General features: G+C 41.7%; 1 protein-coding gene across 5 annotated transcripts in view; it reads right to left on the minus strand.

Annotated features, from left to right (window-relative positions):
* FAM13A (family with sequence similarity 13 member A) overlaps positions 1-17,618 on the minus strand; it is a 158,808-nt gene that overhangs the window by 21,869 nt on the left and 119,321 nt on the right. For all 5 annotated transcript variants that reach the window (XM_081959546.1, XM_081959544.1, XM_081959545.1 and 2 more), the window contains 2 exons: positions 11,638-11,782; positions 310-523 (listed from right to left, as the gene is read on the minus strand). In XM_081959546.1, coding sequence (XP_081815672.1) covers positions 310-523; positions 11,638-11,782 — 359 coding nt within the window. The remainder of the gene's footprint in view (positions 1-309; positions 524-11,637; positions 11,783-17,618) is intronic.

Below are 17,618 nucleotides of genomic sequence, written 5' to 3' on the forward strand. Positions count from 1 at the left end.
TTCGTTCGCTTAATTGGTTTGTGACTCTCCGAACTCCTTGCCAAGTTTTGCAGATATCGGCCTGGCAGCTCTCCAAGCCAGATAAGGTCCGTGACTGTAAATCCTCCCTTGAAAGACTTTGCTGGATGTGAATGAGCAGAATTCACAGTCAATTAATAAAAGGGGTTTTTGTCGGGACATGGAGTTTGCTTCATGCTCCTGTGAAGCCTAGGTCAGACCAGTTCAGTTGGAAGAAATGGGTGGCTGGAATTCTGGAGCAGTTTGGTAAGGAAGGTGAAGTCCTACCCAAGTAATGACCAGCCAACCTACCTCATGAATGAATGAGAATTGGGTGGAGAAGGAGGTACTTCTGTGTCATCCAAGTACTGCTGACTTTGCCCATAGTTATAAAAGCGAGGGGACAGCATTGGGTCACTGTCTTCATCCAGAAGCTGCTGAATGAGGCGTCCAGCCTGAGGGGAAAGACGAGCTTCATCGGTCTCTACGTCATTACGCTGCCAGGAGGAAAAGGCAGGGACAGGTTCTGGAAAACAGAGGAGAGGGACAACAATGGGGAGCTTGGTCTGCAATTGTGTTTAGCTTGAGTATAAATACTCAATGATTGTTAAGTCTCTAGCTCAGGGGTCTCCAAACTTGGCAACTTTTAAGACTTGTGGACTTCAACTCCCAGAATTCCTCAGCCACAGCTGGCTGAGGAATTCTGGGAGTTGAAGTCCACAAGTCTTCAATGGCCAAGTTTGGAGACCCCTGCTCTAGCTATTGCACATAATTAAACTTTTCGTAAGGTACAAATCACAATCCTTAAAATCCAGCAAGCAAACTGCGGAAACAATGGAAAAATACCCCCAGCACAGACAATATAAAACAGGTCATTAAGAATTCAAAATATATTGCAGGCTGTGTCCTAGTGACCCCAAAGGAAGGTAATTATATTCATTTGCAAAGCCCACTTACCATCAAATGATAGATGGAAAAATATTCATTGACTTCCTTTATATTCTATCAAGGTTTAGATAACACAGATTATACTTGGAGAAAAGTTAGTCTTTTTTTCCCTTTGGAAAAATAAAGTCATACTTCTAAAATGCTTGGGAGAGCAATTGTAACAAAGGTTCCTCACTAAAAAGATGTGAGGATTACTTTTCTAAATGAGTGCTCCAAAGCTGGAGAACAGCTGTTTCACAGCAAATCTCTGGATTTAGATTGAAGAAAGATATTCTGCTGATGACCTTAAGGTAAGCACACGGCAGGTGTTGAATTAGTTATGAAGGTTAAACTCTGCAGAGGTCAAACTTAATACAGTAATTTGAATTGGCCCAGAAATACACTGGAAGCAAATAAATGCAAGAAAGCTTACCATATTTTTCAGAGTATAAGACTCACCTCCCCCCCCCACAAAAAAAGACAGTGAAAATATGGGTATCTTATACACTGGGTGTCTTATACACATTTTTGGCCTCCTGAAACTCCTCCCCCTTCACAAAAATGTACACGCAGAAGCTTTGGGAGGCCTGCAAAGTGCTTCCGGGGGCTGGGGAGGGCAGAAACGAGTGAAAAATGTCCCCCAGCCCCCAGGAGCACTCTACAAGCCCCCTAAAGGCTATGCGTGCCCCTCCTTTTTTGGGGGCAAAACGGGCCTGTTTCCATTTTTTGCTCGTTTTTGCCCCCAGGAGTGCTTTGCAGGCCTCTCAAACTCTCTGCATGCCCCATTTTTTTTTAAAAAATGAGGCATGCAGAGGGTTTGGGAGGTCTGCAGAATGCAAAAACTTTTTTAAAAAATTTACCTCTTTGAAATCTTGGTGCGTCTTATACTCCTGTGCGTCTTATACTCCGAAAAATATGGTATATCATGTTAGTGCCTATGAAGCTCTTCATTTTGCACTGATTGAAAGTTTCCAAGTCAAAAAGATTGTGTCATTCCAACAGTCTTATTAATTACTATCTATGAATGTAAATTGGGTGCTACTTGTTAGTTCTGGATCTTTGGTAGAATTAGAAATAAAAAGTCATCGTCTAAGTCCAGGAAGTGGGTTATTTTCAAGGGCAGCAAACAGACTGCTGATAGTTTGGCGCTTATGATATTTATGTTCTGTGCCCTTTCGCTACATTTTCAAAATTCAGGATACATCCGCTTCTAAACAGACTTGCGAGCACTATATTTGGCCAGAGACAAGGCATTTTACATGAACCATTTTTATAACTGCTGACATTTCTGCCCTTCAGAAGTCAAAAGAATGTTTATGAACTTACAGAGCATTCCCATGGGATAGACTAGGACTGAAAGAGGGTCTGGAAGGAAATACTATTTTGGATTCTCCCACAGCATGTTCTCACCATTTTGCAATATAGTACTGCCAAATCTACTCCTTCATCAAGCAACTTCCAGAACAGAAATCGCTTCCAAAAACCCCAGGACTTGGCAGTCTTAACAGCATTATGGGCCCCGGGAAAAGCATTGTTCTGGGACCCTTATGACAACTACTCACAGGAATAAAAATGTAAATGGTCGATAAAATTAAACATATATTTGCATGTTAGTATTAATTTTAAAAATGCAGTAAGATGTAATAAATATGTTGCTGGATTTATATGATACAAGGTGCACTGAAGGGTTAACATACACAGATTAATATGGGGCCCCTATGCTTGTGGGGCCCACGGGAAATTGCCCATCAGGCCATGAGTTAAGACAGCCCTGGGACTTGGTCCTTCTTTGCTTTAGCTTTCTTGCCCAACATTTTTTGGATTTTAGATACTAACACCGACACACTGTGAGATTTGATAATCTTAGTGCAATGGTACAGGCCATTTTAAAAAAACCAAAATTATTCTATTTTAGGATTTTGCAGATGCCATCCAAAGACTTGTGCGTCGTAGTGCCTGCAGATGTTGCAATGTGGACTCCTGGCTTAAAGATGCTTCTCCAAAATCCTCTGTGATGATGTAATGAGCTACACAAATGAAAGGACTGGGAACTTCTTTTTAAAAGAAAGTAAGAAACAATCACCCTCTAGTTTCCGAATGGATGCAGGTGCAAAATCTGCAATTATAATTATGTATCATAATTAAAAGTATAATTTGCGGCAGAAAAAGACCTCTGTATGAATTAAGTCCTTCGTTTAGTCTGCAGAAACGCCAGATAAATACCATAGTTTAGAAAATGGTTTAGAAAAATACATGATTTAGAAAAGGCAGACAAAGATCTGGAAAGACCAGTAGCGTGTATTTCTCAATATGCAAGATAAAGCATTTTTATATTTTAACGTTTAAGAATCTATAGCAGTGAAGGCGAATCTTTTAGGCACAGAGTGGCCAAACCGGAAGGCGCATGCACGCACACCAGAAACCTGACGACCAGCTAGCGGGTACGCATGCGCACCTCGGAAACCCAACGACCAGCTGGCTGAGCTAGGGCGACGGTGCACATGCCCACAGAGATGGCTCTGTGTGTCACCTCTGGCATGCGTGCCATAGGTTTGCCATCATGGATTTGTAGGAATACTAAAAGTCTCCCTCAAATTGTTGGGATCACTGAAGTTTTGTCTGGTACCAGTCTTTCTACACCCTCAAAGATGAAGACTTCCCAGTGGAGAGGTCAATCATACCTGCCACGTACGCTCAAACAGAGCGTTATTCTTCCTTTCTATTGTGACATCATCCAATTTTATTCTACAATTCTGCATCTATAACTAGGCTCTGGTTACTTTCAAATGACCAGGTAAGAGAATTTATCCAACATCAATATCCTTCCTTTTTCGATTGCTCATTTGTTTTTGTAAGTTACAAGCTGCGAACCATTCAGATTCAACTCATCTCATTGTTCCTTAACCAAACTTAATTTCAAAGTACTATCAGAAATGAATAATTATCTCAATTCTACCATTTTGCTTAATTGAACAAATTTAAAGTACAGGCGGTGGGAGAGATGAGAGAGTAGGAAAATGAGAATAGAAAGTTAGGGAGAACAGCATTTTGGAAGAAACCGAAAGAAATGTTCATGCTTTGTGATAATTCCCACTGCATCCTACAAGAAGTCTTATTTACAAGTTGATAGTTTACTAAGCTGATTTGTATGCTCCTAATGAGCACGCTGGATTAATTGGTTTTACAATTTGTGGTTCTGTTATTCCAGATGGAGGCAACGATGAAAAATTTCCCAATAAATAAATTAGAAGTAAAGAACTGCTGTAAAAGCTCTTTCTAGAGCTTTAGAAGCAGGAAAAGCAGATGAAGGCACTTAGTTCTGATCATGCATAAGTCAGCAACCAATCCTTACACTCCTAAAACTCATTCCAAAATCACTGACTGCCAACTTTCTCTTATAAGATTACTGGTGTTTTGACCTACATATTCAGAAAAATCTAGCAGTAAGTAGAAATTTTCCAGATCCGTAACAAAATATCACGATAATATTGCCTCACGAATAAAACTTTTTGAATGAAAAAAAAATCAGCATGTCAAGAATGATCAGCCAGGTCTGTGTTATTGCAGGAGTTATGCTGTCAAGTGTCCAAATCTCTTACAACTTCAAGTTTGCCTTGTTGCCAACCTCCTGCTCAAGCAGGAGACCCTACACCATTTCAGAAAAATATCATTATTCAGTTTTTATGGATGGGACGCAGTGGCTCAGTGGCTAAGACGCTGAGCTTGTCGATCAGAAGGTCGGCAGTTCAGAGTTTGAATCCCTAGTGCCACATAACGGAGTGAGCTCCCGTTACTTGTCCCAGCTTCTGTTAACTTAGCAGTTCGAAAGCATGTAAAAAATGCAAGTAGAAAAATAGGGATCACTCCGCTCCCGAGCACCTTCGGCATTTAGTCATGCCCGCCACATGACCACGGAGACATCTTCGGACAGTGCTGGCTCTTCGGCTTTGAAACAGAGATGAGCACTGCCTCCTAGAGTCGGGAACAACTAGCACATATATGCGAGGGGAACCTTTACCTAAGCCACCCTAAAATACTTACTGCCAATGATCTTGTGTATCATATTAATACCCCATCAGGAATAGAACTGAGTTAGATGGCTATCAAAAGTAAGTTATTAATTAAAATTTGGGAGGAGCTCAATTGTTTGCCATAATAGTTATCTTCCCTCCATGCTCAACTGCAATATCTTTTTTTCCCTAGATTTTGAGTTGGCATTCCGCAAACAAAGAACCATTATGTCTCAAAGATTCCAAAGGTCCAGTATTTCCTCATTTGTCTCTCTCCTACATGAAGGAGACACAAGGCTTTTGGGCAAAAGCATGAAATGGACAATATTGAGGAAGAAGGGAAGATAGTGGACATCTTCCATGAAAATGAGTCATTGCACAAGTGGGGAAGAATTTGATCTGGATGAATTTATTCTTAAAAAGTACAGAGTAGAAGATTTGAGCAATACTTTATAACTGTGAAAAAAGGATTAAAAGTTTAACAAATTACGTAAACTTCCTGTTCAAGCAACTAATCTTCAAGTACCAAATACTTGGTAGACATCATTAATGATGGTTTAATTCCACAAAGCTCTGCTTCAGAGTTTGTGGGATATATCAGTTTGTTACATACAGATTGGACTTTTTAAAATCTGATCCTACAGGGTAATGTTGTTTAGTCTTATAAAATATGCCAGTAAAAGCAAGCCAAATAAATCATTCTTATCATTTCATATACTCAAACATGACCAGAAACTTTGTTTTACCTTATTTATATTGAGTGGTGAGGAAGCACTTTCTTTAGGGGCAAACATAGTAGGTATTTAAATTAGAACACGAGAAATGTAATTCACTAAATAATGTATTTCGAATGAAAACAACAATAGAAATAATTTCAAATTACAGAATAAAGATGGGGATCTATTGATTTAAAAATAAAGTGGGACATCGTGTTCTTTAAGTCCTATTTAACTTCAGTCAAGGAAAAATAAAATTTGAAGGAAGGATAGTTTGCTAGAATTGAAATATCACAGAGAAGGCCCTGTTCTTGAGATCACTAATATAATAAATCTTTCTAGCAAGCACATTAGAAATCCACAAACACCACTACTACTTAAAAACAAAAACAACCTCCAACCCTTATAGAGTAATTCTTTTTTGTCTTGTTACCTGTTATTTATAAGAACAAATACCGTGTTTCCCCGAAAATAAGACAGGGTCTTATTTTCTTTTGACCACCCCCCAAATATTGATTGGGCCTTATTATTGGGGGCGGCGGAGAGGGGGGCTGCTCTCTTGCGAGCGGGTGTCTGAAGAGCAAGGCATAGCCTCAAGGGCAAACGGCTGTGTTGGGCTGTCGCAGCAGCGCCAACACACCAGCCATGCCTGGCAATCCAGCCGGGCAGAGTGCCACTCACGACCCAGTGATATCTCAAAGGCGCTAAGTTGCGAGGTGCTCTGCCCTTCCCCCGGCTTGGCACATTATGGATACCCTTAGGTCAGTGCATGGCGGTGTGCCCAGCTGGAAAGGGAGGGTGCGCGAACTCCTGTTCCATCCCCAGCTCGTGTGCCTCCCAGCCTCACCATGCCCTGACCCAGCTCTCCCTGCAGGGCCAGGGCGGCCGCTCTGGGAGTATGCTCTATGGTGGTGGGCTGGCTGCCGGCAGAGCGTACTCCCAGAGCGTATTCCCAACAGCGCATCATAGCCGTTCGACCCTGAGGCTGTGCCCGGCTCTTCGGGAGCCTGCTCGCAAGAGAGCAACCGCCTGGCAACCCCCCTCTCCAGCTGGGCACAGCAACGCTCACTGACCTAGCGGTATCCCGAAAGCGCCAAGCAACATGAACCTTTGCCCCCCTACCCTGTTCCTGTGGCTTGGCGCCTTCGGGATACCGCTAGGTCAGTGAGTGGCGTTCTGCCTGGCTGGAGGGGGTGGGGTTGTCCAGGGGGCTTATTTTGGGGGAAGGGCTTACATTTTTGCCCACCCGAAAAATGTGGCATGGCCTTATTATCAGGACATGTCGTATTTTCGAGGAAACACAGTAACTGCATAAAATGGAAATGCGTTCATACCTCATGACTGTAAAAACAAAACAAAACATTCTGCTGAAAAGTCAGATAGCATGTGTTCATGCCATCTGCTATTCATTCTTATATAGTGCCGTGTAGGTGGCTATTACAGTGTTAACTTTTGCAATCAAAATGTTCCAGAAAGTGTCAATATTAACAGAGTTGAAGACATTAAGATCATGTGAGGTAATACAGCACAAATTCAGAGGACTGAAAAATTTCCTGTCAACTAAGAAAACTAAACCACTGATCACAAGTCCTCCTCTTGGGTATATTTAATTTGTGAATATCTAAAATATTACACACAGAGATGACATCTGTGTCAGAAAATGCCTCAAAGATATAACAAATCATACTGCTGGAATAAATTAAAATTAACAAAGCATACCTAGCATAAATTAAAACTAGCATATAAAAGAGAGAAAAATGGTAAAATAGTTTGGGGTAAGTATTGATTTTATCTTTTTCAAGAACATTTATGTCGACTTCCAAACTTTCCTAACTTTATAATTCCTTAGAATGAAGGACTTTGGAAGATATTTACTTATTTGTAGGAAGATTAAAAGTGGATATATGACAGCATTCTTTAAGTATATGAGGAATTGTCATAAGAAAAAGGCCTTCATCTTAATCATCCCAAAATGTCGGGCACCATTGCCTGAAGTTAAAGGAGAGTTTCAATGGGCACAAAACAGAACAGAAAATTGTCTCTAGGGACATTCACAATCTGTGTTGTGACTTGTTAAATATTCTCACTTGCTTGTATGAGGATAGTGCTGGAATTTGATCTCCTTAACTTTCATCTAAAAAACCTAAAAAGCGCTGCACAATACTATAAGGAAAGATAAAAGTTCCCCTGCACATGTGTGCTAGTTGTTTCCAGCTCTAGGGGAGGTGCTCATCTTCATTTCTAAGCCGAAGAGCCAGTGCTGTCCGAAGACGTCTCATGTGGCCGGCATGACTAAATGCCAAAGGCGCATGGACCGCTGTTACCTTCCCACCAAAGTGGTCCCTATTTTTCTACTTGCATTTTTTAAAAGAGCTTTCGAACTGCTAGGTTGGCAGAAGCTGGGACAAATAATGGGAGCTCACTCTGTTACGCGGTGCTAGGGATTCGAACCGCTGAACTGCCGACCTTCTGATCGGCAAACTCAGCATCTTAGCCACTGAGCCACCGCATCCCTACACAATTCTATATTCTACATTAAACAAAATTTTCAGCGAATGGATTATCAGTATCAATAATTACTTGCTAATTTTCCATTTTTACTTCTTTGAATTCAGAGAGTGTCTAAGAGAAGAGTATTAATTCAGTAGAAAATGAGCACACTTATATGTAGAATATTCACATTGTTGGCCTAAGCCAATGTATCTCAACCCCAGCAACTTTCAGATTATGGTCTTCAATTCCCAGAATTTACGTGTGCACATCTTAAAGATGCTGAGGTTGACCACTGGTCTAGGGAATGCTATCCAACCCTCTGTTCAATTATCCATGATTCAGATTAGGGACAATCCAAACTACTGTTTAGATTGTGAGACAGGACAAGGAATACGTTCAGCTAAATCAAATACTTCTAAAACGCTTCACCTACCTAACAACTAAATCATGAGTATCATGATTTGTCAATCCAAGGTTCAGGATTATAAAATAGTCAAGATGAGATTATAACAGACACCTCCACTGTTCACTGACCTCTCTTTCCACATGATTTTATTCTATTACCGTATTTATTCGAGTATAACGCGCACACGTGTATAACGCGCACCCCCTAATTTTCGATTAAAAATCGGTATAAAATTTTGTTTCACACCAAGCATTGTAATTGACAAAAATCCTGGAGACCCCCCCCCCACGTCGTCCCTTCCACCCAGCCCTCACGGCTGCAGGTTGCTCACCTCCCCCGTTCTTGTAACACAGGTAGGGAAAGCGCCACACGTTGCCTAGCCCCACGGCGAAGCCCAAGCAGGACATGATGAAATCCATCTGCCGGGTCCAAGTCTCTCTCTTGCGGGGCGGCAAGGCCAGGGTCGGCTTGCAGGAGTCCACGGCCTCCCCTTTGCTCCCGACTGAGGCTCCTTGGCATATGGCGGCTGCGGGGGGTCCCGTCTTTTTGTCCTGCAGTTCGACCGAGACGCTGCAGATGCTGCTGCCGCCGCCGCCACCACCTCCACTCTCCAACGAAGCCCCCTTGGCCATGGTGCCTGGGGGGATTCCCGAGTCCCGGTCGCCCCCTTCCAGACGGATCGAGATCCTGCCGACTGGAGGAAGAGGGTGAGAGGCGGGTCCTGTGAATGGCGGCAGCAGCGGCGGCAATACTCGCAACTCGGCGGCGGGCCGCCCCGGCTGGGAGACAAAGGAGGGGAAAGGCGGCAGGCAGCTGAGTTGCGAGTATTGCCGCCGCTGCTGCCGCCGTTCACAGGACCTGCCTCTCACCCTCTTCCTCCAGTCGGCAGGATTGAATGCTTCAGGGGCTACCATGCCAAGTAAATTTTCCCCAGCCGCCACTGCCACCCCACCCCAGCCCTCGTTTATAAGGCGCACCCACACTTTGATTCCTTTTTTTGGTACAAAATTTTGCGCGTTATACTCGAATAAATACGGTATTTATTTATTGATATATCATATTCAGAAACTTCTAAAATGTCCTAAAGTGGAATTTGCATCAAGCAATGTAATAATTTCAAGAGATTAAGAGAAGCATTATCCATTCTGTAGCCTTTCCAAATTCTTTAGGAGAAAAAGAAAAAAATGTTCTCATTTCATCCCTGACTTCTAAAACCACAGGGGAAGAATACAACTTTATTCAGATTACCTTTGAAAATATAACAAAACAATCCTTTTGGGAGCAGAGCTAATTAGAATATATAAGGAAATAAACGTGGCTGGAGGGATTCTTTAGATCTAAGGGGAAAGCATCTAATACACTGTCAAACTGTAAAAAGAAAGTTATATCATCTGGTATATTCCACCACAAATATCCACAACAGCTGATGGGGCAGGTTTGCATATCAGCTAGTATATTTGAGCCTGCTTTAGAATTCTGAACTGATACAAAAATAGCATGTGCTATTGGCATCATCCAACTCTCTACCCTTGCTAGCTGGGGAATCCTGGGAGTTGAAGTCCACTCATCTTCAAGTTGTCAAAGTTGAGATTTCACTCTTCCTAGTGAAAGGAACTGCTATTAACCAACAAACTTTCCAGTTACACCCCCAAATACCAAAATCCAAAAATGCAGTAATGAAATGTACCTTAAGCGCTTGGGGGGGGGAAAGGGGGGGGGCACTAGGTTCTCTAAAGAACCAAAATGTGTGGTAGCAATGTTCTTCCAATGTTTCCAATCACTGTTTTTAGTAGCATGACTTAAAGCACTCTTTGCCATTTAAATGAGTGGATACCAACAAAAGAGTTTGCTCGGAACCCCCCCCCCCGCCCCCCAATACTATGTTCCTTTCCTTGTAAAGATAATGTAAACAAATGAAAGTAATTCTATTACCCATTAGCTGGGCATCATCACTTGAGACTTTCAAGAAGAGATTGGACTGCCATTTGTCAGAAGTGGTGTAGAGTCTCCTGCTTGAACAAGCAGTTGGACTAGATGGCCTACAAGGTCCCTTCAAACTCTGTTATTCCACAGCAGACAATAAAAGTATGCATTCGTATATGCAATCAGAGTTAGAACTGCCTTGCTACAAAGAAAAAGAAATCAAAACATTGGTTACACCCATTTACCTTGGGCGAATCAATGATTTTTAGGACCTTTAAAAAATGGTGGGGAGAATTCTCTTAACTGGACCATATTATACATGGGAACAGTTTTTTAAAAAAATAGACAGTTAAGCATGAATACAAAAATACCAACTTAAGCCATCTTTCAATACATGTTTATTAACTGACCTTAGGGACAAAATGTGCTTCCCATAGAAGGACTCAGGGATTTATTAAGGTATCTTTTATCTGATTTGCCAGAAGGGAGACCTTTAAACTGCAAAATGTTAGCAATCAACTAAACACGACAAGTAAAGAGATAAAAAACATTTCTTTTACTTTTTCTCTGAGTTATATTCCTGAAAAGAATGCCCAATGGCATCTTTTGCAGCAAACGTTCAGCTCTTGTATTCAAACAGTTTATTAGTTTATTAGTTTCTACCGATTAACTTTCCCCAGATCAGTGTTCTTCAGATGAGCAACTCAACAGATGTGTGGATTGAGAAGCTACTGTTGAGAAGACATCTGAACAGGCTGGGGAAAACTGTCACTTATCATCCCAGAAACAAGAGAGAAAGTCAAAGACAGAAGTAAAACATGCAGTCCTGCTGAAATAAGAGCTGTCTCATTCATGCTCAACAAGCAATCCTACCTTAGGAAGAGGAGTTAAGAAAGGAAAAGAAGACATGGAAAAGGAGAGGAAGGAATGGAGGGGAAGTAAGAGTAGGAGATAGGGGAGGAAAGGGGAGAAGAGGGGAGGAGTGAGGGAGTGGAAGGGGAAGTAGAGAAGGGAAAGGAGAGGAGGAAAGAAGAAAGTAAAGAAGAAGGGAGGGAAGGAAGGAAGAAGTAAGGTAAAATAAGATAGTTATGAGATTGTATATTTGTGAATGTATGCGTGAGAAATAAAAACAAAAACACTTTTTAAAAAACCCAAGCAGTCCTACCTTCCCAGTTGTCACTGCACAAGGTTGACAGGTCCAGATGAGGCACTTCTGATATGAAAGTGTCTTCCTGGCCATCTATTTCTTGGTTCCTTTGCAACTTGACTTCAGGAACGCCGGGATGTTCCTGGATCTTCATACTTGAGTTCTGCAACACATCCCCCCAAAGCAAAGAACAAAAAACCTTTTGCAAAATTCAGTATAAAACGGGAAGTACAGATGTAAATAATCACACACAAAAACCAAAACAGCCCTTTTCCTTTCCGTATGGGCAAATTGAAAAACGGGAGCCTTTTCGTATCGAGTCTTTTTTCCAATTACTCATTTCAATGCTCATGGATCACTTGCACAAGTTGAAAAATAAAATAAAAAACCCAAAACTTTTGATCCAGAAAACCTTCTTGACTAAAGAAATAGAGAAAGGAGCTGAGAAGTTGCTTCCCTCCAACTGAGTAAGCGATCGGTCGAGTTTATCCGTGAACGGCTTGAAAAGGCAAAGCAATGAGACCAAAGACTGCATTTCCCCTTAAAAGTTCTGAATTCCCCCAAAAATGCATCACCTAAGAAGAAGCTGCGGTTGCTAAGGCTACAGTGCCACAAAAACTCTCTTGGAAATTGAGGACACTCCTTGTCTTCCTTCTTCCCTGGAGGAAGTGGAGTTTCAGAGCGAAAAGGTATGCAAAGGCTCTCTCCAGCAAGCTGTGCTGCGGTATAGCTCTCCGAATGCCAGCGGAGTTGCAGTGGCTCTGCTTGCAAGTCCTTGGCTTCCTGTGGTTGTTTTCCAGCTGGGTGTGGGGAAAGCGTGCCTATTTATGGAGGAGCTTTGGGATATTACAAGCCGCTGTTGCGCAAACTGAAATCATAGCGGACTTTGGCGTTTAATAAACTGGAAGGGGTAGGGGCCTGCAGAGTAAGCCACAGACCAGGAATGCTTCTCATTCCAACAAGTCTTCATCACTCTCTCTCTCTCTCTCTCTTCCCAATCCCCAAGCTAAAAACTGCTGAGGAGACGATCTATAATGTACGTTCGAAGAAAGAAACGAGAGCATTTTGCACGGTGCCCACTCACCAGATACCCGATATGTCCTGTGTGTCTGGACAGATTAAACTCTTGCCCTCTTGTTCCTGGCTTTGTACGCTTATCCTGTCTGACTTTTATGTTTTGGGCATCAGAGCGCGCTGTTTTCATTTGCAAAATGTAGAGAAATTTAATGCAAAGGGACTATCAGAGGAACGTGCCTGATGTAGGCAAACATATAAGGTCTTTACTTGTAACTTGGGGAGAAAACAGACAGGGAAGGAAAAACGACAAGAGAGACTTAGAGATCCCCCCCCCCCCCCCATACGATTAGAAAGGGCAGAAATACTAGGAGGAGAGTTAAAAGCAAGTTAACAAACTCTATTGTAAAAACATGAACAGCTCACAAAAGGTGCCAGACGACTTTTAACTGTGATTTCTTTCTTTAGAACAGTCAGAATTTATCTGTGCATCGGAAACTCTGTGTAACTCCCTGCAGGTTCCCCCCCCCCCCCCCCCCCCCCCCAGTATCTGCAGTGGGAACTGTTAACATTAATCCGCTCTGGAATTTGCCAATATGCTGAATTAAAAGGATGGTGGGAAATAAAACTGCACTTTGCTCTGTTGATTGTAATGCAAATAATCAGCGCTGCTTTCAGATGGTTTGCCTGGAAGTTCAAAAGTAAATGAAAACAAAACAAATCTTGAGTAGCACAATTCCAGATATATTTATTCAGCCGCTTTATGCTCCCTAGTCTACATATTTAGAAATGCAGCCGAAGTATACAATTTTGTCCAGCCACAGGGTTAGCGGTACGGTTTCAGGACGCTGAAATAAAATCTAGATTTCATGTTAGACTCATAAAACTACACACGTTTAAGAAGGTTGCCAGAGCAGTCCAGTGCCAGGAAAGTGACATACAATCAAACCACAGATGTTCTAGAAATCTAAGGAATAATATATTTCTACTGCAGGCTTCATTCTGCCAAACCAGCTCCAAGAAAAGAGATGAGAGAACAGATTCCACCCAGTATCCAAAATAGTCCCATTTTCTTTAGGGAAAACAGTCCAATCTCAAATTTCAAAGTCAACATCCTCACAAACAACAAAGCATTTCTTCTGTCTACACTTGTTCTGATAGGCACACATTGCACCATTAACCATGATTTATTCAACGACCACTGTTGGCTGAATTCTTACGATACAATAAACAAAACCTTAAGAACAAAGACTCCTGCTTTGTTAGATGAATCCTATCACCCACCTGGTCCAATAGAAGCCCAGAAACATAAACAGGATGGCCTCTCTGCTCACTAGAAGCTTGTGTTTAAAGAATGTTGCCTATAACCTCAGATGGAGTATTCAGTTATCAATAATCAGCCCATTCAAACTGTTTGTTATCACCACTTCTGATAACATATAATTTTGAGTTTTGTAAAAGCCAAAAAAGCCACGCTATCTTGTAGGATTCTCACCATAATTCAGTAAGCACCACCAAAGGGAAAGCTAGGACATTATTTGAAGGGACTATCAAGTTTGCTAGAAGTAAAAGGAAGGAATATAAAATTGGTTTACTTGACCAAGATTAAAATACATATGTTAACCTTTAATGGACATTTTATGATCCAATTGTCCTTCTCATCATCTGTATAGTATCCAATTCTCATCCTCTACGTAATGTCCTATTTCGGGCTCCTGGATTACCCATTTTCTTCTGCCTGCATCCAGCAAGTTTTGCTTGATGATCAGTTGACTTTGGTCCATTTTCTAACTTTATTTGATGCATTTGATGAATATATGTAGGATCCAAGGGGATTTGGCAGAGGAGATTGCACTGAAATTGGTGTCTGCTTTGATTGTTTCATGCTTAAATATAGTAATAATCTCCTGACAGGTGTTTCTGATTCTTCTCTCCATCCCCTGATCTTAGTGAGGAATAGTGTCGTGTGGGTTGTCCTGGACCATCCACATCATTCTCATCTTTCAATACCATGGCAAACTCTTCACTAGTTCCCTTTTGAGCCAGAACCCAATTTAAACTATTCTTGCTTGTGCTAAGTGACAAACTCGCCAGTATCTGTTTGCCCACATTTCTACCTACACTTCTGCTAATTCTTTATGTTCCTTTGCTCAGGACATTCTTGGTTCCTTATTCAAGAGTCATTGTCTCCAAATAGCAGGCTTTCAGAGATCTGGCCATCTTTGTGATACTATATAAAGGAGGTTTAAAGATCTTTATATTTAATTAACGGCTAGTGTAATCAGGGTGTTCCACTCTATCTGATAGATCCAGGATAACACTTTCTCTAAATTATTATAGATGTATACCGTATTTTTCGGACTATAAGATGCATTGGAGTATAAGACACACCAAGATTTCGAAGAGAAAAACAAGAAAAAAATTAGTTTTTGGCCTCCACACATCTGATTTTTGCTCTGTCTCCAGTCTCAGGAGCACTCTGTGGGTCTCCCAAGCCTTTTGTGCACCCTATTTTTTTTGCAAAAAATGGGCCCATTTTTGCCTTCCCAACCCCACCCCCCGGAGTGCTGTTTTTGCTCTCCCCAGCCCCCTGGAGCACTCTGCAAGCCTTCCAAACCCTCTGCGCGCCCCATTTTTGCTAAAACAGACGCGCGGGTTGGAGTTTCAGGAGGCCAAAAGTAGCTGTATTCGGTGTATAAGATGCACCAACATTTCTACCCTCTTTTAGGAGGGGGGGAAAGTGTGTCTTCTACTCTGAAAAGTACGGTATATAGCCAGTGCTCTCCCAGGATGCTATTTTAAGTGTATTGCTTTCATGCTGGACATTTTAATGTTAATTTTTCTTTATTGGATTCTGAGTTAATTTTATTGGATTGATCTACAATTCATTATTAGGCTATTGTTGTTCTACATTGTGCCTTGGCAAAGGGCCAAATAAATAAATAATAAGATGACTGCTAGTTTGCTTAACAGGAGAAGTGTGTTTCCTCTCAAGCTGAAACACTTGGCTTTTTAACTATTATCAACCCATCCCATTGCACAACTTTTGATTTCCTTTTTTCTCAACTTAACATGAACAGCATTTGCTGCTCTATGAAATCAAGCATAAAAGAGATAAACATACTGCAACTTTTAAAATATATATATATATATATATCAGTCATTCTTCTTGACTATCATACCTTTATCCAAATCATGTAAAGCTAAGCAAACATAGCAATTGAAAAACAAAATTTCAGAGTCCACTACAACATGTCCTGTACCCTCTGGCCCTACTCTGCTGTGAAGGAAAAACACGACAGCTAAAGGAACATTTGAAGAACAGGTTTTGTCATAGGGTATAAATGAACTTCCCTATCCTTTTCTCCTCAAGACACACTGTACCAGGCCATTAATCTCCACTATGCTGTCACAGCTGTAATTTAAAACTACCAAGGATCTTTCAAAGCCAGGCAATAAAATCAGATCAAGATTGGTCTAACTAACTCCTCCTAGACCTAGACATTAGGATCTGCCATTAATAAAAACTTGGAAGGATCAATTGAGAAGGTACATTCAGAACATTTTCTTCAATAAAAAGAATCAAATATTTCTAAGGCAACATCCAAAAGCTATAATGCCCACTCATCAACCTTATGAACACTGATCAATATTAAATCCAACTGGGATCTACCTCAGATTCATATAAAAAACCCACATTATTCCCTAGTAAATCTTGGTGCATTTTTGCTTCGGATGTCATTTAGCAAGGATTTTTGTTGCTGTTTAATAAAAGGTGATCCCTGATTTTTTTTAATCCTACAGGGTTGATTATGGAGGATGATTTTTCATTCCTGCATTTTGCAATGCAATGAATAATCCATACAGACTTTCTGAAGAGTCAAGATTTCTGCTTAGATTCACGGAAGCTGCATTCCAAACATATATGGATGGTTCTCTGAACAAATGTATTTTTATTTTTTGCTTCTGATGCTGCTATTCAAGCATGATGGCATGCCTATCTGTGGTATCACCCTTCTCTATGCTTGTAAGAACAGAGAACAGAGTGGGAAGCTTATAGGATAGTCAAGAATCTCCAGGGTGGAGAAATGATCTGGTGCTGCCAACAAATAAAGGACCCTAGCATAGTCACACTAACAGCATCTTCAGGCTGTCTACGGAGATTCTCAATCATCCAAGTTATGGTTGTCCCAAAGACAGAAGTGGCATTCAGCAGGTTCTGACCCGTTCTGGAGAACCGGCAGAGGAAATTTTCGGTAGTTCTGAGAACCGGCAAATACCATCTCTGGCTGGCCACGCCCTCATTTATTCTCTGCCTCCCGAGTCCCAGCTGATCGGCTGGGTCTTCTTCTGTTGCCCTGCACAGGAGAATGGAGCTGGAAAGCAGGTTAGTGGGGAGGGAATGGGGATTTTACAGTATATCCTTGCCCTGGAGTGGGGTGGAAATGGAGATTTTGCAGTATATCCTTCCCCTGGAGTGGAAAGGGATTAGGGATTTTGCAGTATCCTTCCCCTGCCACACAAAACCAAGCCACGCCATGCCCACAGAGCCAGTAGTAAAAGTGTTTGAATCCCACCACTGCCCAAAGATGCTTTTTTTCTCCCAAAAGGCAACTGCGGGATCGCATCGTCCCACACACATCCCTGCGGCCAATTCGCTCTCACAGGGAGGGGCTTCTCCTGGTGCCGTCCACTAGGCAATGCCAACGGGCGACACCAAGGAGTAGGGCCTTCTCTGTGATGGGCCCAACCCTCTGGAATGACCTCCCCCCCCGACATTAGAACCACCACTGACCTCCGCTCCTTCCGACAGAAATTGAAGACACACCTGTTCCGACTGGCTGGCCTGGCATAATTATAACGTCTACCTCCTGGCATACATATTTTTACTGGTTTTTAGAGGGATTGTTTCTTTTAAACTTAATTTTACAGGATAGTGGGGTTTTAAATTTTGTATATTCTAAATTATTTACTTACAGTTTTGT

This window comes from Natrix helvetica, assembly GCF_964273705.1.
Source record: "Natrix helvetica genome assembly, chromosome: 7".
Taxonomy (NCBI): domain Eukaryota; kingdom Metazoa; phylum Chordata; class Lepidosauria; order Squamata; family Natricidae; genus Natrix; species Natrix helvetica.